Source organism: Entelurus aequoreus, linkage group LG14 (assembly GCF_033978785.1).
Source record: "Entelurus aequoreus isolate RoL-2023_Sb linkage group LG14, RoL_Eaeq_v1.1, whole genome shotgun sequence".
In the NCBI taxonomy this organism is placed as follows: Eukaryota; Metazoa; Chordata; class Actinopteri; order Syngnathiformes; family Syngnathidae; genus Entelurus; species Entelurus aequoreus.
Genome location: NC_084744.1, coordinates 11,613,230 through 11,631,320, shown reverse-complemented (window position 1 = coordinate 11,631,320; position 18,091 = coordinate 11,613,230). Strand labels below are relative to the sequence as shown.

The 18,091-nt window shown below is 36.7% G+C and overlaps 1 protein-coding gene across 4 annotated transcripts in view; it reads left to right on the top strand.

Moving 5' to 3' along the window:
• st6gal2a (ST6 beta-galactosamide alpha-2,6-sialyltranferase 2a) overlaps positions 1 to 18,091 on the top strand; it is a 281,873-nt gene that overhangs the window by 196,030 nt on the left and 67,752 nt on the right. For 3 of the 4 annotated variants that reach the window (XM_062068890.1, XM_062068891.1, XM_062068893.1), the window contains 2 exons: positions 2,018 to 2,062; positions 2,188 to 3,201. In XM_062068890.1, the coding sequence (XP_061924874.1) occupies positions 2,226 to 3,201 (976 nt within the window). In that variant the 5' untranslated portion in view covers positions 2,018 to 2,062; positions 2,188 to 2,225. Of the gene's footprint in view, positions 1 to 2,017; positions 2,063 to 2,133; positions 3,202 to 18,091 lie in introns of all 4 variants that reach the window. The other variant, XM_062068892.1, reaches the window with a different exon arrangement.

Below are 18,091 nucleotides of genomic sequence, written 5' to 3'. Positions count from 1 at the left end.
GAGCACTTTTAATACCGACACACAGTCAATTTGAAAAATCCCTCCTTTTTGGGACCACCCAAATTTTGATAAGACTTCACCACCAGGGGTGCAAATGAGACATACTCTATTTTTTGTTTTTTTGTAATGTGCTTAAAGCCGATGTAGAAGCTAACTGCAGCTGTAGATGCAAACTGTTAATGGCCACTTAGTACCGTAGTGTACTTGTTCATCCTATGGTCACATACAGGACACGGGTTGTCTTACGTCAGCACCGGAAGTCGTAAAATCAGCTGTTCACCTGGCGGGTTTTTTTCGGGGATGAATCGGGAAGTCGTTCTTTAGCTGCCGTCTTGTTTTATCATACATTGCTGCCTTTGCACCTGTCAATGTTTACTTTTGTATGCACATTAAATCAATAAAAAATCCTGACTTTGGAGCAATGTTCACAGACTCTAGTATTAGGCTCTCTATTAGATGCAATGGTTTTCCGTATCGGTCCTAACTTGTTCACCGGTCCTCATATGGAAAGTACTTTTCCTTGTTGATGTCTCAAGAAGGGTAGAAATACAAGAACGAACACACACTCACACACACACACACACACACACACACACACACACACACACACACACACACACACACACACACACACACACACACACACACACACACACACACACACACACACACACACACACACACACACACACACACACACACACACACCAGGCCGTGTGGTTGTGATACAAGCATGCAAATGCACCAAACTGCACATTTTTCTAAGCATTAATAAGGAACTGGAGGCTACGAAGTTGATTTTTAGGCATTTCTGAAAATAATTCTGAGACGAGAAGCATCTAAGAGTTAGGATATCCGTAGGCGTAATAGTTCCTATTTTATGCTAATTACCTAATTGTGGGATGACGTGATTGTGTGTTCTGTGTAAGGGCAAAGGCTGTCTCATTACCACATTGTCTTTACCTTTACCCCACTTTTGTCGAGGCTATTTTCCATAGACTCAATCTCAGCAAAAGATCACAGAGCGGTCCCCCGGTGACCCACTTGTATGCATTCCCACCTACTCTCTCATCCCTCCTGGCATCTTGGCGCTCTGCAACTTTGGCAGCCAATCAAGCCACTAACGACAATCTGTGACTATCAGCAGGGACCAGGGAATTCTGCACATATTTTGATGGATGGAGTTTGTTGTTTTTTTTTCCACGACAAAAAAGTAGGAAGAAACTGGATATTAATGCTCCTTCTTTAATATATGTAACGTCTGCTAGGGATGAGCATTTGACAATATTTCTTCTATTAAATTACTTACTTTAAATACCGTAATGACAAGAATACAAGACAGTATTTTCCCCCCAGGAAAAGAATCTGATGTTTTCATATCGGCGTTCAGGGATTTTATACTTGCAAAAACCAGCGGGTGGCGCCAAATAAATAATCCCATCAAGCCAGGACACAGACACACTGGGGTCCTGTCATTTAACTTGGTACTTGGCGTATGTTAGCTAATAGTATGTTAACATTTATTTGCAGGCGTGCACCTCAGTCATATAACTTGGTTCTTGATACATGTTAACTGTAAGCACGCTTACTTTAGTATATGTTTTTGCAAGCATACGCCTCAGAGCCATATAACATTGCACTTGATACATGCTAGCTGTTTTAGCTAATTTTGCTGATATAAAGTCACATATTTTGTTCATTGACGCTACCTGGCCAACCCACACTGCCTGTTAGCATTTCATCACAGTTTGTTCTTGTTATACTTTAATATTATATTTTCTATGGATGTTAATTGGTCAGAGATCCCGAAAGGGCAGTCACATGGTCCGGATGCAGATGGCTGCCCTAGAGTTAGCATTTTGTCAGCTTTGCTCTAAGACATTTTTATTAGTCAGTACGATTTATGGGGCCAAACTTTGTGGTGTATTTGTAATAAAAATAGCAGCACAAGCAATCCAGTTAAGATGCTTGTTCTGACACAGAAGAGTACATCATTCTCATCTTCTCTTATTTCCAGGTCCTGGTAGTAACTGCTCGAGGACACGAAGAAATAGAATTTAAGGTGAGTTGAAGAGAATTGACACTTACCGGATCAGTTCTTCCTTCCTTCTGAGCTTTTTTTTTCTCCTCCAGGGCACCCCCCGGCTGACCTCTGGACTGACCTTGTCCTCCTCTCTTCTTCCCCAGCTCTTCCTCCAGCTGCAGGGCTTTGTTGCTCTGGAGTAATGAAGTCCAGCATGAGGCCATGGCGAAGACTTTTGCTCCTGGGAATGGTGGCCTGGGTTGTTTTCTTGCTCGCTCTCTTCTCCTACTTTCTGGACGCCCGGGTCAACGAGGCGCTGATCTCCGGCAGCACGCTGATCTCCCAGCACCCTGACACCCGCCGTTTGACATCCATCCAGCAGAACACCGTCATGGGTCCCAGGCCTGAAGTAGCCTCCAGCTTGACCCCGATTTATCCTGGAGACAGACCAGGACTGGAGGCCCTCAACAGCTCTGTGACCCCAGGGCCCAGTGTGGAGTTAAGGAGGAGCCTTAACCGTGCACCTTATGTCAACTATGGTAGCCAGGAGACCAGTCGCCAAGACTACCTGGACCCCCAAACTCTGGCTGCGTGGTCTTCTTTCGGGACTGAAAATGTGGGCTCTCATTCCAGTCGTGACAAAACTTCCCGGACTACACAGTATCAAAACCAAGTGAGGAGAGTTCAGGATCACGGTGGAGAGGAGGAGGAGGATGAGGAGGGGGAAGATGCAGATGATGAAAGAGGAAACAGAATGACGGCTCCCAGGAGGTCCACCGACACTTCCTCCGACCCGGAGGAGTACTACTTGTCCAAGTCGGCGTCAGTGGTGAAGCAGCGCCTGGGGCAGGGGCGCCTGTCCGCCGACATCCTCAGCCCTCGGTTGCAGCGGGCCAGGAACGAGTACATGAAGGCCAACAAGCACCACGTGGTCTTCAAGGGGCCCCGCAGGGCCTCGCAGACCACCAAGGAACTACTCTGTCAAATGAAGACCATGGCCCCACTCACCACGGTGGACGGGTCCGAGCAGCCCTTCTCCTCGTACGGGTGGGCTCGCCTCGTGCCCTCCTTACCCCTGGAGCAGCTGTACAGGACTCAGGGGGGGAACAGCTTCCAGACCTGCGCTGTGGTCTCCTCGGCCGGCGCCATCCTGCGGTCGGGACTGGGAAAAGAGATCGGTAAGTAAAAGGAATGACAGCAGCTTTTTACATTTGTGGCGCTTTCAGGGTTACTTCCTAAATAATTGCTTGTCAGTGGAAATTTTTGGGCACCTCACAATTTTGACTCGATTCCGATTTTTGGGGTAACGATTCTATTCAGAATTGATTCTTGATTCAACACAAATTTCGTAGCACCGGTATATTATTTGTCATAAGAATTAAAGTAAAACCTCCGTCAACCAGGTTACAGGTTACAAAAGCTGTCGTATGACTTATACACACAGTGTTGGCCTAAAAAACGTCTTTTTGAATATGTATTTACAAAAATCCAGAATGTCAATCTAATAAAAGAAAATAGAGCAACTCCGACCCAATCCCAATTTTGCAATATTTAGGATTAGGGATGTCCGATAATGGCTTTTTGCCGATATCCGATATTCCCTATATTGTCCAACTCTTTAATTACCGATACCGATATCAACCGATAACGATACATTATTATGCCTAATTTGGACAACCAGGTATGGTGAAGATAAGGTCCTTTTTTTTTAAATGTAAAAAATAAAATGTTCTTGAATAAGAAATAAAATAAAACAATATAAAAACAGTTACATAGAAACTAGTAATATAAAAACAGTTACATAGAAACTAGTAATTAATGAAAATGAGTAAAATTAACTGTTAAAGGTTAGTACTATTAGTGCAGGGGTCGGCAACCCAAAATGTTGAAAGAGCCATATTGGACCAAAAATACAAAAACAAATCTGTCTGGAGCCGCAAAAAATTAAAAGCCATATTACATGTGTCATGAGATATACATTTAATTAAGAGGACTTAAAGGAAACTAAATGACCTCAAATATAGCTACAAATGAGGCATAATGATGCAATATGTACATATCGCTAGCCTAAATAGCATGTTAGCATCGATTAGCTTGCAGTCATGCAGTGACCAAATATGTCTGATTAGCACTCCACACAAGTCAATAACATCAACAAAACTCACCTTTGTGCACTCATGCACAACGTTAAAAGTGTGGTGGACAAAATGAGACAGAAAAAGAAGTGGCATAAAACACGTCCTAGAAAGTCGGAGAAAGTTATACATGTAAACAAACTATACGGTGAGTTCAGGGACCACCAAAATTAGTAGGACAAAACGGCGCTCGCCAAATACTCGAATCAGTGAAGCATGTTTAATATAAACATTGTGATTTATAACAATTAGGGAGGTTTGTGTCATGTTTGTCCTCCTACAGAAACCATACTAAAACAAAAAAATAGATTTTTTTTCCCCTCATCTTTTTCCATTCTTCATACATTTTTGAAAAATCTCCAGAGAGCCACTAGGGGGGGCGCTAAAGGCTCTAGAGCCGCGGGTTGCCGACCCCCGTATTAGTGGATCAGCAGCACGCACAATCATGTGTGCTTATGGACTGTATCCCTTGCAGACTGTATTGATATATATTGATATATAATGTAGGAACCAGAATATTAATAACAGAAGGAAACAACCCTTTTGTGTGAATGAATGAGTGTGAATGAGTGTAAATGGGGGAGAGGGGTTTTTTGGGTTGGTGCACTAATTGTAAGTATATCTTGTGTTTTTTATGTTGATATAATAAAAAAACAAAAAAAAACAACAACAAAAACAATACCGATAATTAAAAAAACGATAATTTCCGATATTACATTTTAAAGCATTTATCGGCCGATAATATCGGCAGGCCGATATTATCGGACATCTCTACTTAAGATATACCTTTACACAGCGATTGAGAAGACATATGAAATAACAATACTTTTTAAAGTTGGGGTACTCAAGTTATATTCTTTAACTAAAAAAAAAAATCATATTAGCATCATACAGTCAGTGGTGTGTCGTCAGGGCCTGCAAGGCCTTCTCTGCTGGCCGAACATAACCACAAATCATGATCATAATTAAAGATAAAATTACTTTTTAATTTACTTTCCCTAAATATCTAAAATTATTCATATTCTCTTCGTGTCATATTATGTGCTGTTGTTTTTAGTTTGAGTTTGTATCCAATCAGAATTCAGCTAGCTTATGTTGCCATGCTGTACGAAATCTGCCAGACGCCTTCAGATTCAGCGATGCAGGCATCCGTGTACTGTAAGCAAACAGGGACATACAGTTGATAGACAGTTCCGATAGCCAATCAGATCACGAGTTGTTGTCAGTAAGGCCTTCTAGATGGCCTCACGTTGAATGTGACATTTACGCGTCCTGTGATTGGATACGTCATTGGGATCGTTAGCGGATGAATTTGAGAACACAGAGAGTTGAGAGACAGTTGCGATAGCCAATCAGATCACAAGTGTGTGACAGTAGCTGTTCTGTTACAACTAAAAGTTGTAAACTCTTGTTGTTAAAGTGTGTCAAGCTTGTCATTTAATTAACATTGTTACATGTGTATTTGTCGCCATCATGTGGTCAGGGCAGTTAATATATCTTTGAGAAGTGTGTACTTTGAATCAAACTTTATTGACCAGAAGTTGCATAAGCCAAGCAGAGAAATTTAGGGTATATGTTTTAATTGCTGATGCGTTTTAATTGATTTTTAAATGCGCCAGAAAATAACCCGTTTTGTATACTGTTGATGTGATTCAATGCCCAGTAGGGTGTAAATGTGTTCCTGTATAGTATTTCTCCAACAATGGTCATGTGGTGACATCAATTATGGTACTTTGAGAGGTAATCATTGAAGTCGGACATCACTGAAGGCCTAGGTGGGAAACGCACGGCCCGCCACTGCATACAGTATATCATAACAGTAATCGTTTCTGAAAAAAAATTGTATGTCTGCATATTGTCTGTACCTTATAATGAAGTATTTTAGTAAATAAAACCCCAGAAGACAAGCATTTGTCTTCCTGGCGGTCAACCTCTCCAGATCCAATCACAAAATTCAGAGAAAGGAGGGGTGAGCACAGACCCGACTGCAGGAACACATTTGGGGCGGGGGTCATTCAATTTTTTTTAGGGGGGCCCCTGCCAAAAATTGATTCCCACCGCGTTAGCACGTTAGCACGTTAGCTTGTTAAACCTGCACTGCTGGGACTTCGTCTGTCCACAACTGATTACTACATGAAGGACAAACACTTATATTTGTGGTTATTGTAACAATATGTGTTTGAAATCATTTAAAGGCCTACTGAAAGCCACTACTACCGACCACGCAGTCTGATAGTTTATATATCAATGATGAAATCTTAACATTATAACACATGCCAATACGGCCGGGTTAACTTATAAAGTGACATTTTAAATTTGCCGCTAAACTTCCGGTTCGAAACGCCTCTGAGGATGACGTATGCGCGTGACGTAGACCGGCGAACACGGGTATGCCTTCCACATTGAAGCCAATACGAAAAAGCTCTGTTTTCATTTCATAATTCCACAGTATTCTGGACATCTGTGTTCGTGAATCTGTTGCAATCATGTTCATTGCATTATGGAGAAGAAAGCTGAGCAAGAAAAGAAGAAAGTTGTCGGTGCGAAATGGACGTATTTTTCGAACGTAGTCAGCAACAACAGTACACAGCCGGCGCTTCTTTGTTTACATTCCCGAAAGATGCAGTCAAGATGGAAGAACTCGGATAACAGAGACTCTAACCAGGAGGACTTTTGACTTCGATACACAGACGCCTGTAGAGAACTGGGACAACACAGACTCTTACCAGGATTACTTTGATTTGGAGGACAAAGACGCAGACGTGCTACTGTGAGTATGCAGCTTTGGCTTCTAAACATTTGATCGCTTGACCGTATGTGCGCAACTTTTTTTTGCGTATGTACGTAACTTTTTAAAAATATATAAGCTTTATGAACCTTGGGTTAGGTGAACGGTCTTTTGGGCTGAGTGATTGTGTGTGTTGATCAGGTGTTTGAATTGTATTGGCGTGTTCTATGGAGCTAGGAGCTAGCATAGGAGCTAGGAGCTAGCATAACAAACACGCAGGTGTTTTTATGCAGGATTAATTTGTGGCATATTAAATATAAGCCTGGTTGTGTTGTGGCTAATAGAGTATATATATGTCTTGTGTTTATTTACTGTTGTAGTCATTCCCAGCTGAATATCAGGTCACCCCCGGCTCTCACAGCATCTTCCCTATCTGAATAGCTTCAACTCCCCACTAGTCCTTCACTTGCACTTTACTCATCCACAAATCTTTCATCCTCGCTCAAATTAATGGGGAAATTGTCGCTTTCTCGGTCCGAATCTCTCTCACTTCATGCGGCCATCATTGTAAACAATAGGGAACTTTGCGTATATGTTCAACTGACTACGTCACGCTACTTCCGGTAGGGGCAAGCCTTTTTTTTATCAGATACCAAAAGTTGCAATCTTTATCGTCGTTGTTCTATACTAAATCCTTTCAGCAAAAATATGGCAATATCGCGAAATGATCAAGTATGACACATAGAATAGATCTGCTATCCTCGTTTAAATAAAAAAAAATCATTTCAGTAGGCCTTTAAGCCTTTATCGTGTCCAAAAAATGAAAGCGTTGGCCATTTTTATGGTATCAATGAGATTGGACAGCACTGTTATTGATTCGATGTTGATGTGCTTAAACCTTTTTTTTTGTTTAAAAGCTACATACAATATTAACTGTTCTTTGTTCAAGAACATGATAAATATTAATAAAGTGTTTGGATGTATTCATTAAATACATGTATTCTTGCCTGCCAAAAAGTGATTCAAACTAATATTTTGATATTGACACATCTCATCTTGCATAAATTACTAGACTACCCTTAGGAGATGCACAGATGAGATGTGTCAATATCAAAATATTAGTTTGAATTACTTTGGCAACCATAAGTTGCCGTTTGGGGTATATTTCAGCTTTTTAAAGGCTACTTCAACGCAGTAAAGTATGTACTTTATTATCATATATGTAACTCTCTTAAGGGTAATCCTATAATTGATGCAGAGATGAGATGTGTCAATATCAAAGTATTGCAATGAATCACTTTTTGGCATCCAAGAATACAATGGTTTAATGCAGGGGTCACCAACCTTTTTGAAACCAAGAGCTACTTCTTGGGTAGTGATTAATGCGAAGGGCTACCAGTTTGATACACACTTAAATAAATTGCCAGAAATAGCCAATTTGCTCAATTTACCTTTAACTCTATGTTATTATTAATAATTAATGATATTTACACTTAATTGAACGGTTTAAAAGAGGAGAAAACACGAAAAAAATGACAATTACATTTTGAAACATAGTTTATCTTCAATTTCGACTCTTTAAAATTCAAAATTCAACCGGAAAAAAAAGAAGAGAAAAACTAGGTAATTCGAATCTTTTTGAAAAAATTAAAAAAACAATTTATGGAACATCATTAGTAATTTTTCCTGATTAAGATTAATTCTGGAATTTGGATGACATGTTTTAAATAGGTTAAAATCCAATCTGCACTTTGTTAGAATATATAACAAATTGGACCAAGCTATATTTCTAACAAAGACAAATCATTATTTCTTCTATATTTTCCAGAACAAAAATGTAAAAAAAAAATTCTAAAGACTTTGAAATAACATTTAAATTGGATTCTACAGATTTTCTAGATTTGCCAGAATATTTTTTTTGAATTTTAATCATAATAAGTTTGAAGAAATATTTCACAAATATTCTTCGTCGAAAAAACAGAAGCTAAAATGAAGAATTAAATTAAAATGTATTTATTATTCTTTACAATAAAAAAAATAATTTACTTGAACATTGATTTAAATTGTCAGGAAAGAAGAGGAAGGAATTTAAAAGGTAAAAAGGTATATGTGTTTAAAAATCCTAAAATCATTTTTAAGGTTGTATTTTTTCTCTAAAATTGTCTTTCTGAAAGTTATAAGAAGCAAAGTAAAACAATTAATGAATTTATTTAAACAAGTGAAGACCAAGTCTTTAAAATATTTTCTTGGATTTTCAAATTCTATTTGAGTTTTGTCTCTCTTAGAATTAAAAATGTCAGGTAAAGCGAGACCAGCTTGCTAGTAAATAAATAAAATTTAAAAAATAGAGGCAGCTCACTGGTAAGTGCTGCTATTTGAGCTATTTTTAGAACAGGCCAGCGGGCTACTCATCTGGTCCTTACGGGCTACCTGGTGCCCGCGGGCACCGCGTTGGTGACCCCTGGTTTAATGAATAAGCCCAAACACTTCGTTAATGTTATAATGTGCTTTAACAAAGAACGGTAATGTTGTATGTAGCATCAAAAACAGTTCTTTACAATCTCAGTAATATCACTCTTTCATATTTCGGACACGATAAAGGCTTAAATAATTCCAAACACATACAGGTATAGGTACAATAAACACAAATATAATTGTTTGTCAGATCTTACATGCAGTAATCAGTCTTGGACAGATGAAGCCCCAGCAGTGAAGGTTTAGCGATGAATGCGCGTTCACTCGGCGGGAATAATAGATATGAACTTACAGTTGTGATGTCACAATCGACGACTACTGCTGATGGCATCATAGGAGTCAAAATCAAATAAGTCCTCTACACTTTATCCCAGTTGTACACATAGTACGATGTGGAAAATGTTAAAGCCACACATTTTGGTTTGGTTTTTGGCATGGACTACTGACTTCCTCATCAGAGGAGGAAAAGCATTCGATTGGCTGTCATTCGTAACTAACCCAACCTCCCCTGTTACAAAGTATACCGTTATAAAGCTGTGATTGGATAGACTCCGAACTTGTCCCACCCATCAACAAGACAAAACAAATATGATTGGATTTTGTTTCTGTCGACCTTTTTGGCTCTTTTATGCTCAACTAAATTCTCAGTTAGTTGTGTTATCGTCTTAGTCAAAGTGCCTTTGTTTTGATTGAATGTTGTCCTATTTTATTCTATTCAGTAATGCGGACGCTGTATCAATCTGTTGTGGTGAAGAAGGAGCTGAGCCGGAAGGCAAAGCTCTCAATTTACCGGTCGACCTACGTTCTCATCCTCACCTATGGTCATGAGCTTTGGGTTATGACCGAAAGGACAAGATCACGGGTACAAGCGGCCGAAATGAGTTTCCTGCGCCGGGTGGCGGGGCTCTCCCTTAGAGATAGGGTGAGAAGCTCTGTCATCCGGGAGGAGCTCAAAGTAAAGCCGCTGCACCTCCACATGGAGAGGAGCCAGATGAGGTGGTCAGAATGCCACCCGGACACTTCCCTAGGGAGGTGTTTAGGGCACGTCCGACCGGTAGGCGGCCACGGGGAAGACCCAGGCAGGACACGTTGGGAAGACTGTGTCTCCCAGCTGGCCTGGGAACGCCTCGGGATCCCCCGGGGAGGAGCTGGACGAAGTGGCTGGGGAGAGGGAAGTCTGGGCTTCTCTGCTTAGGCTGCTGCCCCCGCGACCCAACCTCAGATAAGCGGAAGAAGATGGATGGATGGATGTTTTAATCCAAAAATGTATTCTTACAAAAAAACGTATAATTTGCAAAAAAATAAAAAATACTTTTTTTTAATTGATTCTCAAAAATGATGCATCCATATAAAATCGGATCAAATCAAAATTGCGATTCGGATGTGATTTTATTTTTTTGAGCACCCCTAGTAGTTCAACTTTGAGTGCTGAAAGTGGACTGATTGGAATTGACAGGATCAAAAGCAGAGCCTCTTGTCGTTCATCAAATGTGTGATGCATTCAGGGTCACTTCCTGACTCGTCCCTTCAGTCTTTTGTTGTTCCTTGAATTTTGGGGTGCATTTAGGGTCACTTCTTGTAATATTCATAGACTTTATCATGGGGGAAAAAAATGATAAATGGTGACCGTCCACCTACTGGGATTGATTGTCAAAAGTATGGTCTCTTGCAGTTAATCAGAACTGGTGATGCGTTCAGGGTCACTTCCTGAGTAACAGCTTGAATTTTAACCTGACAGTTACAGTATATATATTGAATTGCGTGTGAGTGCAGACAATGGACCTACTTGAATTGAATGGATCATAAGCAGAGCTACAAGTAGTTAATCGAATATGTGATGCATTTAGGGTCACTTTCTTTCTTCTTGTACTTCCTTGAATTTCGTGGTGTGTTTACAGTTTTTTCCATTTGCTTACACACAATTTTACTAACTGTGTTTTTTTTTACACACTTTTCCAAACACAACATTACTTTTTCTTAATTCCTAGATTATTTGCAAAATGACACACTTCGGTCAAAACATATGCCCATTCATCAAAATAAAGCAAGAATTTGTAAAAAAAAAAAAAAAAAAAAAGCAGTTTTATTGTGCTCTCACTCACACAGACTTCAAATGATAAGACACTATTGGAGTGAGTTACCCAGAACAGTGATAGATACAAAACACATTTGTAAAAGCCCCTATTTTACTATAAGAAATCACATGTTTGGGGCATTTTGCTCCACCTTTTTAGCATATGTGATGAATGATTACTGTAACTTGACAAAATATATTGGCAAATCCATAGCAATCGTCATTGTTTACTTTGAAGTGGGCCTTTACGTAAGGACCTAAAGAGAAAGTAAAAATATCCTGTAATCTTTTCAAGACGTGCTCAACAATGATGCTGCAAACTGAAAATATTTATTCTTACCACAGTCAGGTAAAGTAACATATCACAGTAGTCAACAATGGTATGCAGTACAAATTCAAATCTGAGACAAATAAAAAGGTTTGAAAAAAAATCTGGAGATAAAAATTACAAATGTAAAAAACTGTATAGCTGTAGCACCCACTTGAATGCTGTATTTTAAATGTATCACCTGTGTGTCTTTACACCTGGTGGATGTGATTATCCAATGTGTTCCATTGTGTGGTCGTTGGCAAGCCAGCCCTTCGGTTTGACCGGGAAGTAACTTCACATTTCTTATCTTTGTGTAATGTGTAAAGATGTGTGTATCACAATCGTTATCTGTGTGCGAGATGGGAAGCTGTGTGTAAAGCATTGTGTGTAATATTTTGCATAAAATGTGAAGCAGAGTCTATGCCTAATATTAGGCAAATCTACACAGTGGTTTTGTTTACTGTGTGTAGACTTGTGTTACCTGTAGGAAAATATAAAATGTAGTGTGTAAGCCAGGGGTCACCAACGCGGTGCCCGCGGGCACCAGGTAGCCCGTAAGGACCAGATGGGTAGCCCGCTGGTCTGTTCTAAAAATAGCTCAAATAGCAGCACTTACCAGTGAGCTGCCTCTATTTTTAAATTGTATTTATTTACTAGCAAGCTGGTCTCGCTTTGCTCGACATTTTTAATTCTAAGAGAGACAAAACTCAAATAGAATTTGAAAATCCAAGAAAATATTTTAAAGACTTGGTCTTCACTTGTTTAAATAAATTCATTATTTTTTTACTTTGCTTCTTATAACTTTCAGAAAGACAATTTTAGAGAAAAAAATACAACCTTAAAAATGATTTTAGGATTTTTAAACACATATACCTTTTTACCTTTTAGATTCCTTCCTCTTCTTTCCTGACAATTTAAATCAATGTTTTGAAGTAAATTTATTTTTTATTGTAAAGAATAATAAATACATTTTAATTTAATTCTTCATTTTAGCTTCTGTTTTTTCGACGACGAATATTTGTGAAAAATTTCTTCAAACTTATTATGATTAAAATTCAAAAAAATTATTCTGGCAAATCTAGAAAATCTGTAGAATCAAATTTAAATCTTATTTCAGTCTTTTGAATTTCTTTAAAAAAAAAAATTTTGTTCTGGAAAATCTAGAAGAAATAATGATTTGTCTTTGTTATATATTCTAACAAAGTGCAGATTGGATTTTAACCTATTTAAAACATGTCATCAAAATTCTAAAATTAATCTTAATCAGGAAAAATTACTAATGATGTTCCATAAATTATCTTTTTAATTTTTTCAAAAAGATTCGAATTAGCTAGTTTTTCTCTTCTTTTTTTTCGGTTGAATTTTGAATTTTAAAGAGTCGAAATTGAAGATAAACTATGTTTCAAAATGTAATTGTCATTTTTTTGTGTTTTTTCCTCTTTTAAACTATTCAATTAAGTGTAAATATCATTAATTATTAATAATAACATAGAGTTAAAGGTAAATTGAGAAAATTGGCTATTTCTGGCAATTTATTTAAGTGTGTATCAAACTGGTAGCCCTTCGCATTAATCAGTACCCAAGAAGTAGCTCTTGCTTTCAAAAAGGTTGGTGACCCCTGGTGTAAGCAATTGGAAAAAACTGTAAGGTCACTTCCTGTATTAGGCATAGACTTTGTCAGAGGAAATATGTGTAAATGCGGATAGTGCACCTACTGGAAGTGATAAGCAGGGTCTCTTGCAGGTCATTGAATTGATGATGCATTCAATGTCCCTTTCTGTATCACTTTAAATGTTACTTTACTTTACAATTATTATTGGAATTGCATGTAAATGCTGTTGGTTGAATTGGTCATAAGTGTATTGTGCTTCCTCGAATTTGTGTTGCTTTCAGGGTCACTTTTTCAAAAAAATTGGGGGGGATGACAATGACAATGACAAGGTTTCTCATTGTCATCCAATTGGGTTGAGTTCTTTCTTGCCCTGATGTGGGATCTGAGCCGAGGATGTCGTTGTGGCTTGTGCAGCCCTTTGAGACACTCGTGATTTAGGGCTATATAAGTCAACTTTGATTGATTGATTGATTGATTGATTGATTGATATGATTGATTGATTGATATCTCACAAGAATAGCACGCACATGCCGGGAGGTGTCTCTTATAGTTCCTTGAACATTCAGGGTCACTTCCTGAATCGTCTCTTAATCTATCTATCTAAATGTTGTGTTTAATTATTTTAATTTTTAATTTTTTAGAAATTATAGAAATAAAAATACTATTTTTTTTGCAGGTGTATTTATTTGAATAAGGCCTACACATGATGTGTAATAAACACCTCCAATCTATAAAAAAAAACAAAACATGCTAATATGGCATTAAAGTTAAGAGAGTATACACCCGTGTGACACGGCTGTATCCGGTTGCTCGGGTTACGCTTTGCATTCAGCCCCCACAGTTTGTTTTTTGTACATGACTCTGGTCAACCTCAATGTTGTTTCCAGTTAAAAGGTGAACAGCATTGCAGTGTTTCCCACGAGGATTAGTAATTTTTGTGAATATATGTATGTGTGTGTGTATATATATATATATATATATATATATATATATATATATATATATATATATATATATATATATATATATATATATATATATATATATATACTGTATATGTGTATATATATATTTTTTTTATATATATGTGTATATATATGTCTATACATATATATATATATATATATATATATATATATATATATATATATATATATATATATATATATATATATATATATATATATATATATATAGACATATATATACATATATATATAGACATATATATATATATATGTGTGTATATGTATGTGTGTATATGTATATATATGGCTAGGAGACCCCGAGAGTAACAAGCGCTAGAAAATGGATTAGAAAGGACAAATAAAAAAGCAACAACAAACAAACAAACAAAAAACGGGACTTCCCGCGGGCCGGATTTTGCGGACCCCTGCATGGACTAACGGAAATGAGCATCACATCTTTTAAAACTTGTACAAACATTCAACAAATGTGATTATAACTGGACACAATTGACACAAATCAGCAATGCATTTCTTCTTACAGGAATATAGTCACCAAACTCAGTGGAAGCCTATATTGACCACTAACTTTAAATAAATGTACGAGAAACACAGCACAGGAAGGACATTTACACACACACTTAAAATCCCACATAGGCCAACTGATGAATTGCATAAAAGCAATAATGGAAATTACATTTATGACTCTATCTTCAAAGAAGACCACTGCGTGCCGCTTCGTACCAAAAAGCAGGATATTCATCATCATGCCGTTAAATTTGATTAGACATGTACTTTCACAGACTGTGACGTGACTTGAATTATTTAACTTCCTACGTCTTCATTTTTGAAAAAATGTAACCTGAATTCAAAGCTTACACCCGCAGCATCTAAATAAAACCCACAGAGGAGTTGTATAAACATCTGCTTTTGGAAAGAACAGTTTTGATTTCCACTGTATGTTTAATATTGTGGTTGTTTTTTAGATTTGGAATGATCATGTCGCAAATACCTGCAGTGACCTGCTAAATGTACACCATGTACTTTATGCATACCAAGAGCCTTTGACTTAAACTAACTGCATTGTTTAATTACAGTATTGCATTTTGAATAATCTGTCTTTAAAAAAAAAACAAAAAACTACAGTACAGTAGGTGCATGTGCTATGTGTTACTGCCACCGTGTGGTATACTGGATGAACAGCAGGCCTTGGCCTTAATTGGCATTATATACTGTACAAAAACTATGTATTTGCACAATTTATGCCATTCCTTAAAACAAATAAACGAATGACACAACACATATCAATATCCTTTTAATGATTTTTATTTTATGTCAAACTATATCTTTACAGGGTTACATTTATATATTTGATGAATGATTGATTATGTGTTATTATATTTTAATGTTATTATCGTGTATATATTTGATACATTATTTTCTATTTGATTATGGTACGTAATTAAATACATTGTTTATATATTTAGAAACAACACCTCAAATTATTATTTGAGTAAATAGTTATACTCACATATTTATTTATGGCCTTTAAATAAAGATCTGGACTTTAATAATCATGTTTACCTATTTATATCTCAATAAATATGTTTATTTTTTTTATACTGTATTTATAATACATTTTTACTTTTGTTTTATTTTTTTTAGTTATACTTACATATTTATATATGACCTATTTATTTATGACTTTTAAATAAAGTTCTGGACTTTAATAATCATGTTTACTTATTTATATCTCAATAAATATGTTTGTTTGTATACTGTATTTATAATGCATTTATACTTTTTTAATACAAAACTAAACTTAGATTTTTCTACTTGGACATAACTGAAGTTAATTTATTTGTGTTACAATAACTTACAAACAATAGTTTTATATTTTATATTATTGTATATATTATATATATTAAGTGTGTGTGTGTGAGTGTATATATATATATATATATATATATATATATATATATATATATATATATATATATATATGTATGTATGTATGTATGTATGTATGTATGTATGTATGTATGTATGTATGTATGTATGTATGTATGTATGTATGTATGTATGTATGTATGTATGTATGTATGTATGTATGTATGTATGTATTGTATGTATGTATGTATATATATCATCAATGTTATTTCATTATTGACAATGTAGTTGAAACATGGTTTATTCAATGTCAACATTGGTTGCGGAATTTAACATTATTTCCAAGTTGATTATAACATAGTTGAATTAACGTTGATTTAATGTGAGAATTGGTTGACAATTCAACATACATAATGAGCATTTTCAATGTCACAAATTTCAATGTTGATTCAATGCTTTTTTGCCATCTGGGATTGGTACCTGTTTTTGTGTATATGGAATCTGCATAAGTCCCAAAAATGTGAAATCAAATGATACAGGCATGGCAAATATGTTTATAAAACAATCTTGCTTTACTTCATACTTCCTCCAAACAAACGTTTGGAATTAGCCCAATTTGTGACCTTTTTTTTTTTTGGTGACATCCGCGTAGAAACCACCATTGTAGGTTAATTAGACCACAAGGAAGTGTTTTAAATGTGGGAGAAAAAAGTCATAATATGACCTCTTTAAATGATGTGTGTGTAAAATCAGCAGAAGTCAAATATTACGCTAGTATCAACAGGAGCACTAGCTAGTAGCTTTTTTTTTTTAATTTTTTTAAAGATCTATGAGAACACAAAAAAAATGAAGTAAAAACTGTACATCGAGATATCAATAACATACAAGCTTTTTTCACTACAGCGCCATCTGTTTGAACTTGTAGAGCGGTGTTTTTCAACCTTTTTTGAGCCAAGGCACATTTTTTGCGTTGAAAAAATCCGGAGGCACACCACCAGCAGAAATCATTAAAAAACGAAACTCAGTTGACAGTAAAGTCGCTGTCGCAATTGTTGGGTATGACTTTAAACCATAACCAACCATGCATCACTATAGCTCTTGTCTCAAAGTAGGTGTACTGTCACCACCTGTCACGCCGTGACTTATTTAGAGTTTTTTGCTGTTTTCCTGCGTGTAGTGTTTTAGTTCTTGTCTTGCGCTCCTATTTTGGTGGCTTTTTCTCTTTTTTTTGGTATTTTCCTGTAGCAGTTTCATGTCTTCCTTTGAGCGATATTTCCCGCATCTACTTTGTTTTAGCAATCAAGAATATTTCAGTTGTTTTTACCCTTCTTTGTGTGGACATTGTTGATTGTCATGTCATGTTCAGATGTACATTGTGGACGCCGTCTCTGCTCCACAGTAAGTCTTTGCTGTCGTCCAGCATTCTGTTTTTGTTTACTTCGTGGCCAGTTCAGTTTTAGTTTTGTTTTGCAAAGCCTTCCCTAAGCTTCAATGCCTTTTCTTAGGGGCACTCAACTTTTGTTTATTTTTGGTTTAATCATTAGACACCTTTTTACCTGCACGCTGCCTCCCGCTGTTTCCGACAGCTACAAAGCAATTAGCTACCGGCTGCCACCTACTGATATGGAAGAGTAATTACATGGTTACTCTGCCGAGCTCTAGACAGCACTGACACTCCACAACAACATTATTGTTGTTTTTATCCAATTTAATTTTATTGTTTCGATCTTGTACGGTGTCCTTGAGTGCCCAGAAAGGCGCCTTATAAATAAAATGTATTTTTATTATTATTATTATCATCAAGAGATGTGTTTAATGTACACGTGTTTCCATTCATTCACATGCAGAATCATATATTCAATTCATTAGCGCGTGAATG